At 40.6% G+C, this 22152-nt stretch overlaps 1 protein-coding gene across 2 annotated transcripts in view; it reads right to left on the bottom strand.

The window, feature by feature from the left end:
- The window catches only part of BTBD9 (BTB domain containing 9), a 423191-nt gene that overhangs the window by 92012 nt on the left and 309027 nt on the right, over nucleotides 1–22152 (bottom strand). For both annotated transcript variants that reach the window (XM_021684707.1, XM_021684708.1), the window contains exon 8: nucleotides 21745–21934. In XM_021684707.1, the coding sequence (XP_021540382.1) occupies nucleotides 21745–21934 (190 nt within the window). The remainder of the gene's footprint in view (nucleotides 1–21744; nucleotides 21935–22152) is intronic.

Below are 22152 nucleotides of genomic sequence, written 5' to 3'. Positions count from 1 at the left end.
CCTTGCTATCTCTCCAGCTCCTTCTACTGTGAGTATAAAAAGCATCTTAAAAGATAGCTGACCAGGGCAGTCTATGACCACAGAACAATAAAAACCTTAAAGTGCTTGGTGTGTTAATGGAACTATTCATTTGGAATCTTTAATGAAACCAATTTTAAATGGATGACTCTATTTAACATGTTCTTCCCAAATAATTGCAACTGATCTCCATGAATTTTCTGCTTATTCTTTGAGTCTAAAATACACAGCTAAAATCTCACTATAGTGAACACAATCATGACAAAGTCATTTACCTGTTCTACCAACAAGCCTGTTATCAACAAGATATTATTTATCTGGTTTACCACAAATTTTCAAACAATTCCCTACAGAAAATGCTTTATGTCTTTCTAATAGGGTTACCATAAACTTCCTAATAAAGATACTATTTGAGGGGGGAGGAGAAAGATGGCAGAAGAGTAGGAGACCTGGATTTCGTCTGCTGCCAGGAATTCAGCTGGATAGGGATCAAACCATTCTGAACACCTGTGAACTCAACAGGAGATCGAAGAAAAGAATAGCAACAACTCTCTGAACAGAAAAGCGACCACTTTCTGGAAGGTAGGACGTGTGGAGAAGTGAATCCAAGGTGATATTCGGGAAGAAAGACGGGGGGGGGTGCCTGAGTGCGGCAGAGCTCCCAGGTATTGGAGCGGGGAAGCTGGCTGCAGAGACAGAGCTGAGGAGCGGGCTCTCAGCTCGGGGTTGCCATAAACCGTGATCCAGGGCACAGCAGGGCCACTGCTCCTCCAGCAGGGACCCAACAAGCGGCAGATCCGGGGAGACTCCCCTTCCTCCCCTGGGAGGAGCAGTGCGGGAGTGCACCGCAGGGATCTGCTGGGTTTGGAGATTCCACGTGGGGTCGGGTGCCAGAGATAGAAACACGCGGTCACAGGCCGGGTGAGCACGGAGTGCGGCCGGAGACCAGGGAGACGAGAGTGACTGACGGCTTTTCTCTGGGGGCTCACTGAGGAGTGGGGCCCCGAGTTCTTGGCTCCTCCGGGGCGGAGATTGGGAGGCCGCCATTTTCACTCTTGGCCTCCAAAGTGGTACAGAAAGCTTGCAGGGAACAAAAGCTCCCAAGAGCAAACCCGAGCAGATTACTTAGCCTGGACCGGCAGGGGCGGGGCAATTCCGCCTCCGGCAAAGACATTTGGGAACCACGGCAACAGGCCCCTCCCCCAGAAGATCAGCGAGAACAGCCAGCCAAGACCAAGTTTACCGATCAATGAGAACGGCAGAACTCCAGCGCTAGGGGAATAATGCACATAGAATTCATGGCTTTTTTACCATGATTCTTTAGTCTTTCAAAGTTAATTTTTTTTAACTGTTTTTTTTTTAATTTTTCTTTTTCCCTTTTTCAACCAACATCTTATCAATCCCTTTTTAAAAAATCTTTTTTATTTTTCATTTTTAGAGTCAAATTCTATCCCTTCACAGTAGTTACCCTTATTTTTGGTATATATATATATATATATATATATATATACCAAAAATAATATATATACATATATATATATATATATATATATATATATATATATATATATATATAAGTTGTTCTCTCTTTAAAATTTTGGGATACAGTTTCTTCTAACAGATCAAAATATACTCAAAATCTCTAGAGTATGGCTTTGTTTTAGTCTCCTGCCTGAACACATTCTTTCCCTTTTTTTATTTAAATCCTCTTTCTTTTTTCAACCAACTTCTTATCAATTCCTTTTATAAAATCTTTTATAATTTTCATCTTTACAGTCATATTCCATCCCTTCATCATATTAACCCTTATTTTTGTACATATATAAGTTCTTCTTTCTTTAAAATTTTGGGAGGCACTTTCTTCTAACAGACCAAAATACGCCCAAAATCTAGTGTGTGGCACTGATCTATGTACCAGCCTGATCATATTCTGTTTTTTGTTTTGTTTTGTTTTGTTTCTGTTTGTTTTTACCTTTTTCTTTTTCTTTTTCTTTTTTTCTTTCTTTCCCTTTCTTTTCCCCTGGTTTCAGGTCTTTTCGGATTTGTATAGTGTATATATTTCTGGGGACATTGTCACCCTGTTAGCATTTTGTTCTCTCATTCATCTATTCTCCTCTGGACAAAATGATAAGATGGAAAAAATCACCTCAACAAAAAGAACAAGAGGCAGTACCGACTGCCAGGGACCTAATCAATACAGACATTAGTAAGATGTCAGAACTAGAGTTCAGAATGATGATTTTAAAGATACTAGCTGGGCTTGAAAAAAGCATGGAAGTTATTAGAGAAACCCTTTCTGGAGAAATAAAAGAACTAAAATGTAACCAAGTCGAAATAAAAAAGGCTGTTAATGAGGTACAATCAAAAATGGAAGCTCTAACTGCTAGGACAAATGAGGCAGAAGAGAGAATTAGTGATATAGAAGAACAAATGATGGAAAATAAAGAAGCTGAGGAAAAGAGAGATAAACAACTACTGGATCACGAGGGCAGAATTTGATAAGTGATACCATAAGACGAAACAACATTAGAATAATTGGAATCCCAGGGCGCCTGGGTGGCTCAGATGGTTAAGCGTCTGCCTTCGGCTCAGGTCATGATCCCAGCGTCCTGGGATCGAGTCCCGCATCGGGCTCCCTGCTCCTTGGGAGCCTGCTTCTCCCTCTGCCTCTTTCTCTCTCTCATGAATAAATAAAATCTTTAAAAAAAAAAAAAAAAAGAATAATTGGAATCCCAGAAGAAGAAGAAAGAGGTGGGGCAGAAGGTATATTGCAGCAAATTATAGCAGAGAACTTCCCTAATTTGGGGAAGGAAACAGGCATCAAAATCCAGGAGGCACAGAGGACCCCCCTCAAAATCAATAAAAATAGGTCAACACCCCGACATCTAATAGTAAAACTTGTGAATCTCAGAGACAAAGAGAAAATCCTGAAAGCAGCTCAGGAGAAGAGATATGTAACCTAAAATGGTAGAAACATTAGATTGGCAACAGACCTATCCACAGAGACCTGGCAGGCCAGAAAGGACTGGCAGGATATATTCAGAGCACTAAATGAGAAAAATATGCAGCCAAGAATACTATATCCAGCTAGGCTGTCATTGAAAATTGAAGGAGAGATAAAAAGCTTCCAGGACAAACAAAAACTAAAGGAATTTGCAAACACAAAACCAGCCCTACAAGAAATACTGAAAGGGGTCCTCTAAGCAAAGAGAGAGCCTAAAAGCAACATAGACCAGAAAGGAACACAGACAATATACAGTAACAGTCACCTTACAGGCAATAGAATGGCACTGAATTCATATCTTTCAATAGTTACCCTGAATGTAAATGGGCTAAAGGCCCCAAACAAAAGACACAGGCTATAGGATTGGATAAAAAAATAAGACCCATCGATATGCTGTCTGCAAGACACTCATTTTAGACCCAAAGACACCTCCAGATTGAAAGTAAGGGGGTGGAAAACCATTTACCATGCTAATGGACACCAAAAGAAAGCTGGGGTGGCAATCCTTATATCAGACAAATTAGATTTTAAACCAAAGACTATAATAAGAGATGAGGAAGGACACTATATCTTACTTAAAGGGTCTATCCAACAAGAAGATCTAACAATTGTAAATATCTATGCCCCTAACATGGGAGCAGCCAATTATATAAGGCAACTAATAACAAAAGCAAAGAAACACATCGACAACAATACAATAATAGTGGGGGACTTTAACACCCCCCTCATTGAAATGGACAGATCATCTAAGCAAAAGATCAACAAGAAAATAAAGACTTTAAATGACACACTGGACCAAATGGACTTCACAGATATATTCAGAACATTCCAGCCCAAAGCAACAGAATACACATTCTTCTCTAGTGCCCATGGAACATTCTCCAGAATAGATCACATCCTAGGTCACAAATCAGGTCTCAACCAGTACCAAAAGATTGGGATAATTCCCTGCATATTTTCAGACCACAATGGTTTGAAACTAGAACTCAATCACAAGAGGAAAGTTGGAAAGAACTCAAATACATGGAGGCTAAAGAGCATCCTACTAAAGAATGAATGGGTCAACCAGGAGATTAAAGAAGAATTTAAAAAATTCATGGAAACCAATGAAAATTAAAACACAACTGTTCAAAATCTTTGGGATGCAGCAAAGGCAGTCCTAAGAGGAAAGTATATAGCAATACAAGTCTTTCTCAAGAAACAGGAAAGGTCTCAAATACACAACCTAACCCTACACCTAAAGGAGCTGGAGACAGAACAGCAAAATAATAAAGATCAGAACAGAAATCAATGAAATAGAAACGAAAAGAACAGTAGAACAGATCAACGAAACTAGGAGCTTGTTCTTTGAAAGAATTAACAAGATTGATAAGCCCCTGGCCAGACTTATCAAAAAGTAAAGAGTAATGACCCAAATAAACAAAATCATGAATGAAAGAGGAGAGATCACAACCAACACCAAAGAAATACGAACAATTTTTTTTTTTAAAGATTTTATTTATTTATTTTAGAGACAGAGCACAAGACGGGGGAGCGGGAGAGGGAGAAGCAGACTCCCTGCTGAGCAGGGAGCCCGATGCGGGACTCGATCCTGGGACTCCAGGATCATGACCTGAGCCGAAGGCAGTTGCTTAACCAACTGAGCCACCCAGGCGCCCGAAATATGAACAATTTTAAGAACATATTATGAGCAACTATATGCCAGCAAATTAGATAATCCGGAAGAAATGGATGCATTCCTAGAGATGTATCAACTACCAAAACTGAACCAGGAAGAAATAGAAAACCTGAACAGACCTATAACCACTAAGGAAATTGAAGCAGTCATCAAAAATCTCTCAACAAAGAAAAGCCCAGGGCCGGATGGCTTCCCAGGGGAATTCTACCAAACATTTCAAGAAGAATTAATACCTATTCTTCTGAAACTGTTCCAAAAAATAGAAATGGAAGGAAAACTTCCAAACTCATTTTATGAGGCCACTAATACCTTGATCCCAAAACCAGACAAAGACCCCATCAAAAAGGAGAATTACAGACCAATATCCCTGATGAACATGGATGCAAAAATTCTCACCAAAGTACTAGCCAATAGGATCCAACAGTACATTAAAAGGATCATCCACCACGACCCAGTGGGATTTATCCCTGGGCTGCAAGGTTGGTTCAACATCCTCAAATCAATCAATGTGATACAATACATTAATAAAAGAAAGAACAAGAACCATATGATCCTCTCAATAGATGCAGAAAAAGCATTTGACAAAGTATAGCATCCTTTCTTGATCAAACTCTTCAGAGTATAGGGATAGAGGGTACATACCTCAATATCATAAAAGCCATGTATGAAAAACCCACAGCGAATATTATTCTCCATGGGGAAAAACTGAGAGCTTTCCCCCTAAGGTCAGGAACACGGCAGGGATGTCCACTATCACCACTGCTATTCAACATAGTACTAGAAGTCCTAGCCACAGCAATCAGACAACAAAAAGCAATAAAAGGCATCCAAATCGGCAAAGAAGAAGTCAAACTCTCACTCTTTGCAGATGATATGATACTTTATGTGGAAAACCCCAAAGACTCCACCCAAAAACTGCTAGAACTCATACAGGAATTCAGTAAAGTGGCAGGATATAAAATCAATGCACAGAAGTCAGTGGCATTCCTATACACCAACAACAAGACAGAAGAAAGAGAAATTAAGGAGTCGATCCCATTTACAACTGCACCCAAAACCATAAGATACCTAGGAATAAATCTAACCAAAGAGGCAAAGAATCTGTACTCAGAAAACTATAAAATACTCATGAAAGAAATTGAGGAAGACACAAAGAAATGCAAAAACGTTCCATGCTCATAGATTGGAAGAACAAATATTGTGAAGATGTCAATACTACCTAGAGCAATCTACACATTCAATGCAATCCCTATCAAAAGACCATCCACTTTTTTCAAAGAAATGGAACAAATAATCCTAAAATTTGTATGGAATCAGAAAAGACCCTGAATAGCCAGAGGAATGTTGAGAAAGAAAAGCAAAGCTGGTGGCATCACAATTCCGGACTTCAAGCTCTATTACAAAGCTGTCATCATCAAGAAAGTATGGTACTGGCACAAAAACAGACACACAGATCAATGGAACAGAATAGAGAGCCCAGAAATGGACCCTCAACTCTATGGTCAACTAATCTTCGTCAAACATGAAAGAATGTCCAGTGGAAAAAAGACAGTCTCTTCAACAAATCGTGTTGGGAAAATTGGACAGCCACATGCAGAAGACTGAAACTGGACCATTTCCTTACCCCACACACAAAAATAGACTCAAAATGGTTGAAAGACCTCAATGTGAGACAGGAGTCCATCACAATCCTAAAGGAGAACACAGGCAGCAACCTCTTCGACCTCAGCTGCAGCAACTTCTTCCTAGAAACATCACCAAAGGCAAGGGAAGCAAGGGCAAAATGAACTATTGGGACTTCATCAAGATAAAAAGCTTTTGCACAGCAAAAGAAACAGTCAATAAAACCAAAAGACAACTGACAGAATGAGAGAAGATATTTGCAAATGACATATCAGATAAAGGGCTAGTATCCAAAATCTATAAAGAACTTATCAAACTCAATGCCCAAAGAACAAATGATCCAATCAAGAAATGGGCAAAAGACATGAACAGACATTTTTCCAAAGAAGACATCTAAATGGCCAACAGACACATGAAAAAGTGCTCAACATCACTCGGCAGCAAGGAAATCCAAATCAAAACCTCAATGAGATACCACCTCACACCAGTCAGAATGGCTAAAATTAACAAGTCAGGAAACAACAGATGTTGGTGGGGATGCGGAGAAAGGGGAACCCTCCTACACTGTTGGTGGGAATGTAAGCTGATGCAGCCACTCTGGAAAACAGTAGGGAGGTTCCTCAAAAAGTTGAAAATCAAGCTACCATATGACCCAGGAACTGCACCACTGGGTATTTACCCCAAAGATACAAATGTAGGGATCCGAAGGGGTATGTGCACCCCGATGTTTATAGCAGCAATGTCTACAATAGCCAAACTGTGGAAAGAGCCAAGATGTCCATCGACAGATGAATGGATAAAGAAGAGGTGGTATATATATACAATGGAATATTATGTAGCCATCAAAAGCAATGAAATCTTGCCATTTGCAACGATGTGGATGGAACTGGAGGGTGTTATGCTGAGCGAAGTAAGTCAATCAGAGAAAGACAGGTATCATATGACCTCACTGATATGAGGAATTCTTAATCTCAGGAAACAAACTGAGGGTTGCTGGAGTGGGGGGGGTTGGGAGGGATCGGGTGGCTGGGTGATAGATATTGGGGAGGGTATGTGCTATGGTGAGCGCTGTGAATTGTGCAAGACTGTTGAATCACAGATCTGTACCTCTGAAACAAATAATACATTATATGTTAAAAAAAAAAGAAGAAGAAGAAGATAGCAGGAGGGGAAGAATGAAGGCAGGGAAGTCGGACAGGAAGACGAACCATGAGAGACAATGGACTCTGAAAAACAAACTGAGGGTTCTAGAGGGGAGGGGGGTGGGAGGATGGGTTAGCCTGGTGATGGGTATTAAAGAGGGCACGTTCTGCATGGAGCACTGGGTGTTATACGCAAACAATGAATCATGGAACACTAAAAAAAAAGAAAAAAGATCTTAAAGAGACCAATGGAAAGAAGTCAAGCAAAATACAAACTAAAAATGTGTTTGTATTCAGGAAGGCAATAAAATTTCAAAAAGCAAAAAATAAAATAAAAAATAAAAATAAAGATACTATTTGATTATAGATGTTATTTACTTATTTATTTTAAGTAAAACAAAAAAAATGGGCGTGGCTTGAATTCACAACCCCGAAATCAAGAGCTCAAATGATATCAAGAGTTGGATGCTTAACTGACTGAGCCACCCAGGTGCCCTGTTTTATTATTATTTTTTTTAACCTCCAGGAAGAAAGGTGTGCATTAGGCAGGAGAGGACAATTAAATGGTATATACCTAAGGGACTTAGGAATAAAATCTATTACACTAGACCGCACCTACCCTTTCCCACAAGGTTCTTGAGGTATGTATATGCCAGGAGAGTCCCAGCAAGTCAGAAGCAAAAGGACTTAAATGCTAGTAGAATTTTTGGCTCAAACCTCTTATGCAAAAGGCATAAGATATGGAGCACTCCCTATTCCCAAGTTGGTTATGCCTCAACAGTTCCAATCAAAGCAAGCTTGGTGGCCTGCCCCATCCCTTCTTCAACACCCAAAACGTATTCTTGGTTCTTACCACTACAATTTAAGAAAAGATCAACCCAAATAGTACCATCGACACAGAGTGAGTAAGAAAGAAATCATTGGCTCCTACTGTCAGGCACTGAGCTAAACCTGAGCTGAGGAAGTAACCTTAACCCTGGCTGCCCTAAAAGATAAAAGAGGAAGTAGGAATGCCCAAGGAGGGGCACCTAGGTGGCTAAGTCGGTTAAGCGTCTGCCTTCAGCTCAGGTCATGATCTCAGGGTTCTGGGATGAGTCCCGCCCGGGGAGAGGGTCCCTGCTCAGTGGGGAATCTGCTTCTCCCTCTCCTTCTGTGCTCTCTCTTTCTCAAATAAATAAATAAAATCTTTAGAAAAAAAGAAAAGAAACCCTCATATTTATTAAAAAAAAGAAAGCAAACACAGATGATCAGTAATTCTGCTTGTTTTGGATCAGAACTACCCAGTCAGCAGACACAGGCTTTTTATTTACAGAACATTTTTGAAGCTGAGAATGATATAAAATACAATTATTATATTTACTCTTTTGGATACATCCAGAAGCTATAAGCTTAAAGGGGATCTTTAAAAAATAAATGGAAAAAAAACCCCTGCTGAATTGTATACTTTAAATGGTAAATTGTAGGATATATGACTTATATCTCAATAAGGCTGTTTAAAAAAACAACAACAGAGAGACCACATGAAATATGAGGATTTATAAAACTTCCAAGGTAGATATGAAATGTCAAGCAGGAGGTAGGGTTGTATGGTAGAACTGCTGACTGGATGAGCCAACCCCTTATCGTGACCCTCCACTTCTGCAACCTCGCTAGGACTGAGCATATGACACAGTTCCACCTCCTCACTCAGTGGAAGTCAGCTAGGTGGGGTTCCAAATAGAGCTTGGGCTTTTCCTAATAAAAAGGTACAGACTTGGTTGGCAGGGCTCTTTACTCTTGGCCCTCTCTTTCTTTCTGCCTAAATGCAGATGAGGTAGTTAAAGCCTTCACAGAGGTCATTTTACTCTGAGGCAAAAATGCATGTGAAAAAGACCAAGAAAATTGAAGAGCTCGCTGACTTGCAGAACTAATGCCCGCCACATCCACCTGTGGACATTTTGTTATGTGAGACCCACACAAACAAGTGAAAGCAAAACAAACACACACATACATTTAAAAAATCTTTCTTAATCTGGTTCTCTGTTATTTGCGGCTAAATGCTGCCCAAATGTAAGCTCCTTTGGAGCAAACAAAGGCTAGGAATAAAAAGAAATGTCGTCAAGGCCTAGCCACAACATTTAATGAAACGGTCTACAATTTACACCCTTAGGAAAGAGGATGGGTTGAACCAGAAGGTGTGATGCCTTCTCTCATTTTCTTTTTAAGGCCATAGGAGGCTCTATAAAGATTGTGCAACACATTGGGATCTTCCCAGCTAGAGTTTTAGCACCGGCTGCACTGTCACGTTCATGGTGGAGAGAAAAAGAGAAGGAACTCAATTATACTTTGGTTTCTTCACCTCTTACATGGAGACAAGAAGCCGCCAGAGCTTCAGAGCTACTGTAAGACATGGCAAGGAAAAGGACCATTAGCCATTTCTAAACATTAAACCGTATGGAAAATCTGAACAGTCTAGACTGGGGTATCAGTTACAGTAAAAGAATAACGTGACAAGGCTGGTAATGTCATAATCATTGAGGGACACGGTTTGGATATCATAAGGAAAAAGGAAGAAAGAGGATCCTACTGTTAGGTCTTAAGGGGGGACGGAAAGAAAATCCAGGGAGAAGTAAAAGCATACTCTGCATTTTATCTAGGTAACCAATACCCCTTATACTGAATCTAATACATTGTTGAAAGAGGCAACGCAGCAGACAGACAAAAAAGGATTCCTCAGCTGGACCTCAGCCCCTGAGTGTCCAGGAGAGTTGCTGAAAGGAGTCCCTAAGGGCCACCAACCAGCCTGTCATCATAATCGTTTTTCCTTGGAGAAGGATGCAAAATGGAGGTGGACAGATGGGAGAGGAAAGAAGGGGAGGTGGAAGGATTTTTCTTGATCTCAGTGCTTCTGCTGGTTCAGAATGTTTCAATCAAGTGCCTCTATGGTTACCAGTTTACAAAGGGCTAAGCTTAAAAAAAGAGAGAGTGATTGCATCAGGTGCTACCAAGAGGCACCAAAAGCAACTTAACAAGCTGACAAAACTGAGTTCCTAGGGGAAAAAAAAATCTCTGATTTAAGGGCACCTGAGGAATGAGGGTTTTCTTTTCAAAGGTAGATTGCTGCATTGGATTAATTCAAAGATTAACCTTAAGTGGCTGTGACCCTTTATCAGTTTTCAGAATAGCTTTATTCACTTAATACTCAAAAGATATACTTAAGCAATATGATGTATTAAATTTGTAGAAATTTGGGGCTATTTGCGGAAAGCCCTATGCTTCCATAAGCTCTCATGAGAACAGCCACATTTCTGTGACCCTGTACTACAGGCCTATGGGGGTGGGGGGTGCTGGGAAGCAGTGTGGAAAGCATCTGCCAAAGTGAAATGACAGAAAGGGTAGGTTGATGCTTTCCTTTTATTTGCTATTCCAAGGTAAATGATGTTTAGTGTTAAACATCATTAGTGTTAGATGTTTAGGTGTTAAAAATGATTGTTTAAAGAACTACTGGTAAAGTAGTATTTGTTTTAGGGGGTCTTACTTTTTTTTTAAGTTTTTATTTTAATTCCAGTTAGTTAATAAACAGTGGTATATTAGTTTCAGGTGTACAATATAGATATTCAACACATCCATATATCTGTGCTCATCGTGATAAGTGCACTCTTTAATCCTCATCACTTATTTCCCCCATCCCCCCACCCCTCCCCTCTGGTAACCATCGGTTTGTTCTATATAGTTCAGAGTCTGTTTCTTGGTTTGTTTCTCTCTCTTTTTCCCATTGCTTGTTTGTTTTGTTTCTTAAAGTCCACATATGAGTGAAATCATATGGTATTTTTCTTTCTCTGACTTATTTTGCTTAGCATTATATTCTCTAGCTCTATCCATGTCATTGCAAATGGCAAAATGAAGTTCTTTTGTATTCTTCTTTATCCATTCATCAACCGATGGACACTTGGGCTGCTTCCATATCTTAGCTTATGTAAATAATGCTGCTATAAACACCAGGGTGCATGTATCCCTTTGAATTAGTGTTTTTGCATTCTTTGGGTAAATACCCAGTAGTGCAACTGCTGGATCCTAGGGTAGTTCTATTTTTAACTTTCTGAGGAACCGCCATACTATTTTCCAGAGTGGCTGCACCAGTTTGCATTACCATCAACAGTGCACCAGTGTTCCTTTTTCTCCACATTCTCACCAACAGTTGTTTCTTGTGTTTTTGATTTTAGCCATTCTGACAGGTGGGAGGTGATATCTCATTGTAGTTTTGATTTGCATTTCCCTGATGATAAGTGATGATGCACATCTTTTCATGTGTCTGTTGGCCATCTGTATGTCTTCTTTGGAGAAATGTCTATTCATGTATATTGCCCATTTTTTAATTGGGTTATTTGTTTTTTGGGTGTTGAGTTTTATGAGTTCTTTATATATTTTGGATCCTAACCCTTTACTGGATATGTCATTTGCAAATATCTTCTCCCATCCCATAGTTTGCCTTTAGTTTTAATTGTTTCCTTTGCTGTGCAGAAGCTTCTTATTTTGATGTAGTCCCAATTGTGTATTTTTGCTTTTGTTCCCCTTGCCTCAGGAGACATATCTAGAAAAATGTTGCCATGGCCAATGTCAGAGAAATTACTGCTGTGCTCTCTTCTAGGATTTTTATGGTTTCAGGTCTCACATTTAGGTCTTTGATCCATTTTGAATTTTGTGTATGATGTAAGAAAGTGATCCAGTTTCTTTCTTTTGCATGTAGCTGTCCACTTTTCTCAACACCATTTGTTGAAGAGACTGTCCTTTTCCCATTGGATATTCTTTCCTGCTTTGTTGAAGATTAATTGGCCATATAGTTGTGGGTTTATTTCTGGGTTTTCTAATCTGTTCTACCTGACCTATGTGTCTATTTTTGTGCCAGTACCATACTGTTTTGATGACCCCAGCTTTGTAATATAACTTGAAGTCCAGAATTGTGATGCCTCCAGCTTTGCTTTTCTTTTTCAAGATTGCTTTGGTTATTCAGGGTCTTTTGTGGTTCCATACAAATTTCAGGATTGTTTATTCTAGTTCTGTGAAAAATGCTGTTGGTATTTTGTTAGGGATTACATTAAATGTATAGATTGCTTTGGGTAGTATAGACATTTTAACAATATTTGTTCTTCCAAAGCATGGAATGTGTTTCCATTTCTTTGTGTCATCTTGAATTTCTTTCATCACAGTTTTATAGTTTTCAGAGTACAGGTCTTGCACCTCTTTGGTTAGGTTTATTCCTAGGTGTCTTACTATTTTGGGTGCAACTGTAAATGGGACTGATTCCTTAATTTCTCTTCCTGAGGCTTCATTACTGGTGTATAGAAAGGCAACAGATTTCTGTACATTGATTTTGTATCCTGAGATTTTACTGAATTGGTGTATCAGTTCTAGTAGTTTTTTGGTGGAGTCTTTTGGGTTTTCTATATGTAGTATAATGTCATCTGCAAATAATGATACTTTTCCTTCTTCCTTACTGATTTGGATGCCTTTTATTTCTTTTTGTTGTCTGACCGCTATGGCTAGGACTGCCAGTACTAAGTTGAATAAAAGTGGTGAGAGTGGACATCCTTGACTTATTCCTGACCTTTGAGGAAAAGCTCTCAGTTTTCCCCCCACTGAGGATGATGTGAGCTATGGGTTTTTCATAGATGGCCTTTATTATGTTGAGATATGTTCCCTCTAAACCTGCTTTGTTGAGGGATTTTATCATGAACGGATGTTGTACTTTGTCAAATGCTTTTTATGCATCTATTGAAATGGTCATATGGTTTTTATCATTTCTCTTATTGATGTGATGCATCATGTTGATTGATTTGTGAATATTGAACCACCCTTGCAACCCAGGAATAAATCCCACTTGATTGTGGTGAATGATTTTTTTAATGTATTGTTGGGTTTAGTTTGCTAGTATTTTACTGAGGATTTTTGCATATATGTTTATCAGAGATACTGGCCTGTAGTTCTGTTTTTTTTTTGTTGTGTCTTTATCCAGTTTTGCTATTAGGATAATGCTGGTCTCATAGAATGAATTTGGAAGTTTTCCTTTATTTTCTTTTTTGGAATAGTTTGTGAAGAATGGGTATTCACTCTTCCTTAAATGTTTGGTAGAATTCACCTGTCAAGCCATCTAGTCCTGGATTTCTGTTTGTTGGAAGTTTTTTGATCACTGATTCAGTTTCCTTGCTGGTTATCAGTCTGTTCAAATTTCCTATTTCTTCCTGTTTCAGTTTTGGCAGTTTATACATTTCTAGGAATTTATCCACTTCTTCTAGGTTGTCCAATTTGTTGGCATATAATTTCTCATAACATTCTCTTCTAATTGTTTGTCTTTCTGTGGTGTTGTTATTTTTCCTCTCTCATTTGTGGTTTTATTTATTTGAGTTCTCTGTTTTTTTCTTGATACCTCTGCCTAGATGTTTATCAATTTTATCCATATTTTCAAAGAACCAGCTCCAGGTTTCATTGATCTGTTCTATTGTTTTTTTAGTTTCTATATCATTTATTTCTGCTCTAATCTTTATTATTTCCTTTCTTCTGCTGGTTTTAAGCTTTGCTTGTTGTTCTTTTCCTAGCTCCTTTAGGTGTAAGGTTAGGAGTTTATTTGAGATTTTTCTTGCTCCTTGAGGTAGGTCTGTATCACTATGAACTTCCCTCTTAGGACTGCTTTTGCTGCATCCCAAAGGGTTTGGACAGTTGTATTTTCATTTTCATTTGCTTCCATGTTCTTTTAAATTTCTTCTTTTATTTCCTGGTTGACCCATTCATTGTTTAGGAGCATGTTATTTAACCTCCATGTATTTGTGGTCTTTCCAGATATTTTCTTGTGGTTGATTTCTAATTTCAAAGTGTTTACTTTCAAAGTAATTATTGATAGATAGGTATCTATTGCAATTTTATTACTTGTTTTGTGGTTGTTTCTAAAGATTTTTCTTACAAGTGTCTTAAGTAAAAATTCTGGATAATTACTAAACATATGTTTGTGTGTGAAATGCTGATTCAAATAGGGCTGATATCCTGTGTAAAAATGTCTTCTTGATGGGTTAATCTTTGAAAACTAGAAAAAATTTTCTTTTCATGTATCCGGCTATATTTTATGATGACTAGTTATCAAGTTCTCTAATCACTCAAGAGAGAGAAATGGCTGACATGTGAGGTGAATCAAACATACACACACACACACGTGTGCACGCACGCGTGTGCACACACACACTTTTGGCATTTAACCTTTCCTGCTTCTCCAAAGAACATCTGAATTCTAGTGCCCCTCCTGTATTTTTAACATGCAACTTAGTTGCCATAGCAATACTTTCTGGTCTTGAAATACCTCTAGGATGAAACTGGCTGAGACATATTCACCATGCCCCCAAACTCTGCTATCTGTTTCCAGGCTCCAGGATTTCTGGTCCCCTAAGTATTCATCCAGCCCAGACTCCAGTGTCTACTGGGAACCACAGATACAATTTTTTATTCAACAATTTTTCTGGGAACCAGAGTTCTGAGCTCTGAGGGTGGTAAGAGAAGACTTTAGTGCAAGGCAGATAGGCTGAGAGAGAAACAACACTTGGTAAATAAATCATGGATCAGTGAGACAAGGAAGAAGTCTTTGGTTCGGGGCTGTGAAGGATGATGCTCAGCATGACTGATATGAAGCAAATTTTGTAAAATATCTTTCCAATTTTGACTAGAATTATAGGCAATCTTAATCCAAGCCAGAGGAGTCATATATTTAGATGTTTGTTGTATTCTTTAAACTATAAAAAGGAAATTTCTTGCTCTCTAGGTTGCAAAGAAGGCTCTCCTGATGTAAATGGATGGACTGCTTGCCTGTACAGCACTCAGAATGAAATGGAAGCGGCGTGAAGTGCAGGAGTCAGGCGGCCCTTCCCTGTGCTAACGTGAGTGCTAACTCCACAGCTTAATCTCAGTCATTTGCTGGAGATGCCAAATCGTTAGCAGTTTCCTCACATACACTTAGATCAGACACACTGAGCAAATATGATGTCCAATTTAGTTGATAGATAGAACTCCCTTTAGTTGCACTAACATACTATGTTGTCAGTTCAGTCAATGAGTGTTTACTGAGTACTCACAGCACAGAGTACTGTACTAGGCACCTGGAAAGCACCGGAGGACCCACATCCATCTCAGTACTACAAAATCACTATCTTCAACCGGAGATTATCTGTGGTCCTGTGAAAGACCGAGGGCAGCACAGATGTAGAAAATACTCAAACAATTACAAAACATCCTTTGCGTCATTAGCTTCAGTTCCTCTCCACACCCTGATCAACCAAGCCTTCATTTGGAGCTATTAAATAGGAAACAAAATTGAATGGTTTGTGATTCCTCTCCTTTTTCTTTTCTGTGCCTACCTTTGGGAGGAAAGCGGATGAACAATGGCCTGGCAGGGCGGTAAGCAGTGGGAAGAAGGAAAAATAGCAGTCAAAAAGGGGTCTCCGCAATTTACAAACTGAAGAGATAATCTAGAGCTGGTCATAGCCACACAACAGTGAAAGGGCAGCTGAACTGGGCATGGGCTTGACAGCTCCCAGAGAAAGAAAAATACTCTGGGATGAATACGGACCACAGTGGCATACCTAACTTTTTTTTTTAAGATAAACTTGCTATTGCTTCATTTTCTCTGTGTTTAATACCCGCAAGACATAAATTGATTTCATGCTTCGGACATTCTGAGCCAGATTAACTTTTATAAGTAGTGGAACTGGTTTCTTCCTACTGAAAAATAAAAAAAGGTTCATCTCCACAGACTAAAGAGATTATGAATACCCACCAAGAACATACTTTGGGCTGGACCCATTTTGTCCTAACATATTATGTTCATATAACACTTTTCAACTGAGGAACTCTAACTATTTTTGTGTCATTAACTCTTTAATCCTCATAGCACCCAGAGAGACTATGGGTTTATTTAGTTGCATCTATGTGCACGGTTTCATCTCTGGACAGCCTACTAACTTGCAATTAAGTTTGTTAGTTAAAGCATTAGGGGAGTTTTACTTACAGTATTGCGCATATCAATTACAAAGCAATCATTTTCAGGCTAATGTAAAAATTGTTAATTCAATTGACTATCTTATAATTAGGGTTTCCACAAAGTGCTGTCACTGATTAGCTGAAAAGGACTGGGTGAGAGGTGTATGTAATACACAGCATGTGTGATTCTCATATCAGCCTGAAAACACTGATAAAGATACCATGATTAGCAAGTAAAAGGATAATAAGTCTTAAACTAAGGCGACAGAGGGACTATAAACTAAGACATTAGGTAGATTTGGTTAGTTATTATGACTTTACCCTGGTCTTTTTATGTGGTCAGGCCTCTGAAGATTTCCTGTTATTTAAATTTTAATGTTTTAAAGCGGCACAAAAATGATATAATTACTACTCAGTTTCCCACTTGTAAGGTATATTCCAGACAATTTCTCTCTTTTTCTCTCATATACAATGAATAACTTTGGCTGTGCCTGTAAACCTAGCAACAACAAAGCCAAGCTTCTTTATTTCCCAGTTACACGGCCTGCTCTGGCTCTTGGGAGAGAGAAAGAAAAGAAAGAGCTGGGGAGCAAGTTTCCTGCCAGGCTGCAGGAACTGGATGCCTCCGCAGTTTCTCTTCCAGAAGCTGGGATAAAGGCAGGTCAGGAACAACGAAGGCGCTTCTGAAGGCATGGCGGCCTCCCCCGCCCGGCCCCTCTTCTCCTCAACCAAGAAAACTCTCCTCTCATGGTGCTAATGAAACGCTGGGATGGATGTGTGGTGGTGGGTGGGATGGTTCTGGAAGTTGGTGACTGAATATAGAAATAGCAACAAATCTCAGGGCTGTCGACTCTCTAAGTCACCTCCCTCACCTTGCCTCTTGCTCTCCTCCCCCTTCACCCAGCTCCAGCCACACTGGCCTCCTCGCTGCTCCTGTCAGCTGCCAGACATGCTCCCCCTTGGGGTCTTGGTACTCTGCCTGTGATGCTCATCCCCTAGATCCCCAGATGGCTTGCTCTTCCCCTCCTTCAGGCTCTGCACAGGCCTTCCCTGACCACTGTGTCTAAAATAGCACTGTCTCTACACCCAACCCCCCCCACTTCCAGTTTGTTCTGCAGCCCTTCAAAGAATCTGACATGTTACAAACAGTGTTGTGTACTGTTTATCTCCCCCTGACGAGAACGTCAACTCTATGACAGTTCCGATGTTTGTTTTCTTTATTCTTTATTCAATGCTCTATCCCTGGTGCTTAGAACGGTGCCTGGCACACAGTAGAAGGCTCAAGAAATGTTTATTAACTGAGTGAAAGAAAATGGGGGGGAGGAGGAGGGATGGTCAGGGGTCAGGTTTCAAGGTCAGCCTCTCCAGAACACCACAAGGGGACTGGTACCGGACACACTTGCAGGATTAGGCACCTTCGGACTGTGGTTAGGCGCAAGCATTGTCTGTCAAGGAAGAAGGCTCTGCTTGCCTACCTGGCTACAGGTAAAGGCTCAGGAAAGGAAGAAATGATTTCTGTGGATGAAAACAGACAAACAAAAGACATCTTTACCCACAAAACAATTATATCCTCCCTTAGGAAAAAAGACTGCAGTGATCAAGACAATTCCTGTCTGAGTCCTTTGTCTTCGTAGTCACCATCTATGAAGAAACCCAAATTTTTTAAAGCCAGTGTACTGGGGCGCGTGGGTGGCTCAGTTGGTTAAGCGACTGCCTTCGGCTCAGGTCATGATCCTGGAGTCCCGGGATCGAGTCCCACATCAGGGTCCCTGCTCAGCAGAGAGTCTGCTTCTCCCTCTGACCCTCCTCCCTCTCATGCTCTCTCTCTCTCATTCTCTCTCTCTCAAATAAATAAATAAAATCTTAAAAAAATAAATAAATAAAGCCAGTGTACCATGTGATTTGGCTTCCACAGAGGAAGAGTTTCCAGGATTGCCAGATCTCCTGCTTCTTAGATGGGGAAAGTGTTAGTCATTCAGCTCTGTAGCACTCTCCCTCTGGGTGTCAATTCAGAACCATTGAGCTTTTTCAGATACAGTGACCAGGAAAGCAAGTCAGTCATCACAAGCAATAGAAGCTGTGGGTCAAATGTCACTGACTAATCATCCTGTCATTGGTCAATTACCCATCCTCATGAAGAGGTGCCACTGATCCAGTTTCCTATCAATAAATGTCTGTCTGGGCACATCAGCGGCTGCTAAACACGGCCTGCCAGGGTATCCAGCATCGTCCACAGGCATTGGTGGTTAAGAAATCCCTCTCCCTTTCTTCTTAATAATGTCACAGAAGAGGCAAATGCAGATCCTGACAACATAATGTTAGTTTCACACAGACGTGTCTCTTTGAGTGCTCAGCCAGTTTTACAGGGCTTCAGTTGCATGGATTTTCTCACTGCAAAAACAATAGCTGGGCTTAAGGAAGTTTGGCGGCTCAGATATACAATTCTGCCTTTGGTTGTGCTCATGCTCATTACTGCCACTCGGAGTCCCGGAAAGAAAAAATAGTTTGGGGGAGCCATTTTCATTCCATATTTAAAGACAGCCAAGTGTTCACTGTTCTCTCTTGCTTTAAGCCCCAGTGACACCTTTTCCTGGGGTCAGATCGAATATCTATGATTGTTTGGGTTGAGCTAGAGGTCAAGGTGGCCTGGCCACACAAAGAGCCTGTTTGTCCCACTCTGAGTTGTCACCTTGGTGGTGACCTCATGTGTTCCTGCTGAATCTAAAATTCTAGATCTCCTACTGTACTTGCTATCTTGACAGATTACCTCATCTACACATTTGATCTGTCAAGGGACGCTTATTCTGAGTTGCTACAGGCTTTATACGGCAGGGGAGGCTGGGAGAAGACAGCATGTAAACGACTATAATACAAGTACGACAAATGCTCCAGTAGGAACTACGTACAGAATGTGTGGGGATCGCCGAAGACGGAGGTCTGAATCCACCCAGGAGATAACGGGAGGTGAGGGAAGCACTCCCGGAGGAGCGGAGTCCTGGAGGGGGAGTAAGAATCAGGTAGGAAAGAGGTGATGGGAAGGTCGTGAGAGACACCAGCAATGAGAACAGTAGGTTCCAAGAGTTGAAGGCATAGAGGTGAGAGAGGGGTGGCGTGTGCAAAACTGCAAGTAGCTGGACAGGCTAAGCCAGGCACGTGTAGGGGTGGAGAGAGAAGCAGGTGACAAGGCTGTGCAGACAGAAGCAAGTCAGACTGTTCTTAAATGCCTTTGTCCGAACTTTCTCCTGAAGGGGTGTGACCACATCAGATCTGGGGTGGGGAAATGGCTGCAGGTGGGGAAGGACGGGCCAGATGGAAGTCTGGCCGACCAGGTGGAGAAGAGAAACTACAAAGGTACAACTGTGGTAATGGCAGTGGGGATGGGGAAGAGCAGAAGGCTTTCTGAGATATGTAAGAGCCAGTACTGACAGAACTGGCTGAGGAGGGGAGGTGAGGGAGAGGGGGACATTTGGGAAGATTGCCATGTTTGTGGCTCAGTCTATGGATAGATGGGTGGTGCCACTGAATGAAATGGGGGAAATCTTAAGGTGACTTGAGCAGAGGAAGGGGGGATAATGGGATTCCATTTCTGACATGTTGGGTGTGAGATGCACATGTAGCACTGCTGGCGTTGGGGGTAGAGTACCAGGTAAGCAGACAGAATACAGGGAACATTAAAAGAGAGCGGGAAGAGCTACTAAGCTGTCAGTTTGCTTCCGTCTTCATTGATGGAAAGACTGGTCTTCAAATTAGAAATGGCAGAACAAACATAATAAAGAGAAAATTGAAGCCCCAAATAGGTGCAGTGAAAGAAAGAGAGTATCTAGTCAATTTAAATGATTCCAAGTCTCCTGGCTCCAGTGAGTTACACCCCACGCCTGCTGAAAGAAATTGCAGATGTAATCTCAGAGACACGATTGGTAATCTTCAAGAAACTGTGAAGACTATAAGGAGTGCCAGTGACTGGAGAAGGACAACGGTTCCCCAGATTTGTAAAGTGAAGAGGGATAGACTGTAATGGGAAATATTTAGATAAATTTCACACCATCTATGGCAAAAATTCTAGAACGGCTTAAATAGATGGCCTAGGACTGCTCTAGTTAACGCATGCAGCTGAGAAAAAAGGAAGGATGGAGTCTTGTTTGCTATCTGACGGAGGTTTATCTGCACTGGTAGCTTGCCCAGACTGACTGTGGCTTCTCTTTCCCCCTCCTGAAGCACCAAGCTGGTTTGTCTGGTCCACAGCATGAAGCCAAGGCTTCTCTATCTGTGTGATTGGTTGCCTATGTTACTCAACCCGTATGTGGCCCTTTATGAAAAGGGGTTGACAATTTAAATAAAGAAATCCACAGTCTGAATTCTCCCAGAAATCCAGCATCACTCATCAGGGTGGCCCCTGGGGATTGGCAGGCCGCAATAATCTCTGTGATTATTAGCCTAAACATCAATAAACCTTTGCCTATTAAAATCCTACTACCTCATTTTTTGTGCTTTTTCTCTCTATACACAATGACTTTAACATGAGAACAGGGAACAACAGAGCAAATGTGGTGGAACATGATGGTGGGGGGAAGGCAGTCATGTCCCACCGATATCCCCACCCCTGGCAGTCTCAGATATCATGTAAAATACCTTATCTACTGTTAAACATAAATATATAACATAAATATATATACATTAGTCTTTCAGAGACCTCCTTGGAACCTTCAGAAAAAAGGCAAAAAAAGGGCAGCCTATTCAATACCCACATGGCTCTCTTGAACTACAAGTATATCCTCTGGGGAATGTCACCAGTCTCACATTTTAAAATTACATGAGCCCATAAATCAAGCAATGTTGGGTTAAAATTCCTTTCTGAAAACAAGACAAAATGAAATGAAAACCACCACCCAAAACCCAGATTTTCATTAAGAAGATTTCTTTTGTTAGTACCAGGTCTCGTATTCACATATTTGGTTCCAATGTAAATTTATTGGAGTTGAAAATTAGTTTTGATTCTATATAACCTCTCCTGACATTATCTTCTAAGTCCCTAGCCAACACAAACTGAGACTGAAGAAGGAGGTGAGCCATAACCAGGGAGAGGCCTCTAATCTAGTCTCGCTGCAAGTCTAATTTTGGTGTATCCTCCCACCAGAAGATCCAAACAGGCACCCTGTATCTCCTTGTTCCTCCCCCTTCAATATTTAGAGCAAAGAACAGAAATGTATCTTCACTGAAGTTCCAAAACAGAATTTGCACGTGTGTCTTCCATTTCAAAAGTAACGAATGGAAAGGAATCTTCTTACCGTATTGACCCGATCATGTACGGCTGTGCCAGCTGAACCACAATCGCACCACTTCCCAGCTGATGACACGTATAGCCAGAATCCCAGTCATAATTCTTGGTGTCGCCATTCAGCAAGGCATTTCGGCTCCGACTGACTCCTTCAATCACACTGGCACAATCAGCAATTGTTGCAACATTCTCCACGGGAACTGTGAGCCCAACACAAGATTCAGCATCAAGATAAGGGAAGCCAAACATATCCTGATAGTGTGCTATGAACAAAATGAATTACTATCTCACATCAATGATAAAGGGGAAATTAAAACATCTTGATTATCTCAAGACATGAACACATTTTCCATGCCAAATTGCTTCAAGAAAAAAAAGTTGAATCTAAGACTGGAACAAACCAAACCACATGTAGTAA

Source organism: Neomonachus schauinslandi, chromosome 8 (genome assembly GCF_002201575.2).
Source record: "Neomonachus schauinslandi chromosome 8, ASM220157v2, whole genome shotgun sequence".
In the NCBI taxonomy this organism is placed as follows: Eukaryota; Metazoa; Chordata; class Mammalia; order Carnivora; family Phocidae; genus Neomonachus; species Neomonachus schauinslandi.
Note: the sequence above shows the minus strand (reverse complement) of the source record. Positions and strands in the feature narration are given on the sequence as shown.